The following is a 2,433-nucleotide window of genomic DNA, read 5'->3' on the forward strand; positions in this document are numbered from 1 at the left end:
CTCACCTGAGAACTTTCCACAGGATTTAAGCTCAGGGAAGGAAACCGTATTTGAAGTTTCAGTCCAGTGGTGCATATGAACTTTAGAATCACTCTACCACTATCTACAACGACAAAAATCACATGGGTAAAGAAGAGTGTCAGAAAAGAGCTCCTTAAAAAATAAAATTAAATTAAATTCAGTTCTTGAGCAGTCCTCGTCTCTTCCATCAGCCTTCTCTCTGGTCCCTCTAATTCTCTGACTCACTCTCTGACCAGTGTAGGGTGCAAATTCTAAGAGGAAAGCTAGTTTATAAACATGGGGCCAGAACCTGTTTCCCAAAGTTCTGTTGTGCCGGGCTAGAAGCACACATTTGAGGTCGTAGTCAATGGCTGAGAACAGGAGAGATCAAGTAGCCCCAGAAAGGTCCTCTTTTTGAACAAAGATGATCAGTGCATCCAGTTAAATAAGAAAGTTGACAGTGGTTGAGAAAAGCAACCAGGTGTTTGCCAGCCCCACATAACTCCAGGCCAGCAGCAAAGATGACCTCACTCTCCCGATACAAGCTGGGTCACTTACAATGCTATACTTCGCTATTTTCCTCTATTCATACCCTTTAGAAAACTGCTAAATTGATATGTTTTCCATACCTATAATCAGACTAAGAAAAAGAGGCAGAAACAAGTTTTAAAAGCTTTCATGGATGGCACTGGAGAAGTTAAATTTTTTGCTGTATAACCTGTTTATTTTATACCATAAGGACTTCACAAACTAACTTAACGTTATTGGACCAGTACAAACCTACTTCCTTTAATGGCTTCTGAGTGACTCGGAGACAAGTAACGTGTCTACTTTATTATGGCACCTACATTGGAACTCACTGCCCATCACCAGAGATTTTTCTCAGCAAATGTTTGTTGACTTAATTGAATGCTGTCGTTGACAGAAAGTCTGGTTTGTATTTCCTCTCAACTCTTTGAAAATAGCTACCTTTCCTTACTGACCCTGTTGGCAGATGTTTAAACTGGGGAGAACGCTGTGCTACTGAGGCCTGATGCTTTGTGGAAAATCAATTAGAATGAGACCAAATGTTCCACCTAATTCAAATGGTTGTCAAAAAATAGAATTTGAGTATATATATTTCATCCAAGCTGACCCCTGAGTGGGCTATGGGTTTGTGGAAGTAGAGATAGAGGAGAAGGGACCATTACATGTCCTGCTGCCTGAGTTCTGCTCTCCTTCTCCCTTTGAGGGTGAGCTGGGGTCTCAGCTGAGCTAAGGATCCAACTATCAATAGAAACTATGAAACAGTTCCAGCGACAAAGATACCAGGTCCCCAACAACTGCAACTTTCTGGGAAATGAGGTGGAAAATGCTCAGCCAAGGAAAAAAGAGGGCCTTACCCTCTCTGGGACAATGAGTGTGCTGTGAACTGCTTCATCAGGCCATCTGGCCCCTTGTTAATAATCTAATTACCCTAGGTCTAAGTCGAGTCGTTGACGTCCAATGAGCGCTTTCTGCAGACTTAGCACTAGGCAAATGTTTGGAAATTACAGCTTCAGCCCCTCTCGCCATCTGCCTACCTACCCCTCCTAGAGCCCTTAATGGGCCAAATGGCAAAGTCCAGGGGGCAGAGAGGAGGTGCTTTGGACTATAAAGCTAGTGGAGACCCAGTAACCCCCAGCCCTAAGTGACCAGCTACAATCATAGACCATCAGCAAGCAGGTATGTACTCTCCTGGGTGAGCCCGGTTCCCCCAGCCAAAACTCTAGGGACTTTAGGAAGGATGCGGGTTGCTCTCTTGCATGGATCTTTTGCTAGCCTCAACCCTGCCTATCTTCCAGGTCATTGTTCCAACATGGCCCTGTGGATGCGCTTCCTGCCCCTGTTGGCCCTGCTCGTCGTCTGGGAGCCCAAGCCTGCCCAGGCTTTTGTCAAACAGCACCTTTGTGGTCCTCACCTGGTGGAGGCTCTGTACCTGGTGTGTGGGGAACGTGGCTTCTTCTACACACCGAAGTCCCGTCGTGAAGTGGAGGACCCACAAGTGCCACAACTGGAGCTGGGTGGAGGCCCGGAGGCCGGGGATCTTCAGACCTTGGCACTGGAGGTTGCCCGGCAGAAGCGTGGCATTGTGGATCAGTGCTGCACCAGCATCTGCTCCCTCTACCAGCTGGAGAACTACTGCAACTAAGCCCACCACTCCCCGCCCACCCCTCTGCAATGAATAAAACCTTTGAATGAGCACCAAAATGAGAGAGTTCTTATGAATGCAAAGGGATTGTGTGTACCGGAATCTTTTTCTCTGTCATTTAGTATCGTGCTAGCGCATTACTAAGCAGTTGTTAAACTGCAGGATTGTGTAACCATTTATGAAGCTCATGATAAAACAGACATAATTCAAAGTATCCAGATTTTGGATAATAAGAGAGTCAAAGGGTAAATGAAAAGGTAAAT

The 2,433-nt window shown here is 45.7% G+C and overlaps 1 protein-coding gene across 1 annotated transcript; it reads left to right on the forward strand.

Annotated features, from left to right (window-relative positions):
• The first annotated feature begins 1,663 nt into the window (after positions 1-1,663).
• On the forward strand, positions 1,664-2,229 carry LOC116891279 (insulin-1). Its single transcript, XM_032892182.1, has 2 exons — positions 1,664-1,704; positions 1,824-2,229. Exon 2 carries the CDS (start codon positions 1,838-1,840, stop codon positions 2,168-2,170), a length of 333 nt encoding a protein of 110 aa, XP_032748073.1. The 5' UTR covers positions 1,664-1,704; positions 1,824-1,837; the 3' UTR covers positions 2,171-2,229.
• Positions 2,230-2,433: the final 204 nt, after the last annotated feature.

Source organism: Rattus rattus, chromosome 2, assembly GCF_011064425.1.
Source record: "Rattus rattus isolate New Zealand chromosome 2, Rrattus_CSIRO_v1, whole genome shotgun sequence".
NCBI lineage: Eukaryota > Metazoa > Chordata > Mammalia > Rodentia > Muridae > Rattus > Rattus rattus.

Excerpts from the sequence above, each read along its gene's own strand:
- LOC116891279 (XM_032892182.1), top strand. The coding sequence starts at position 1,838 with ATGGCCCTGTGGATGCGCTTCCTGCCCCTGTTGGCCCTGCTCGTCGTC.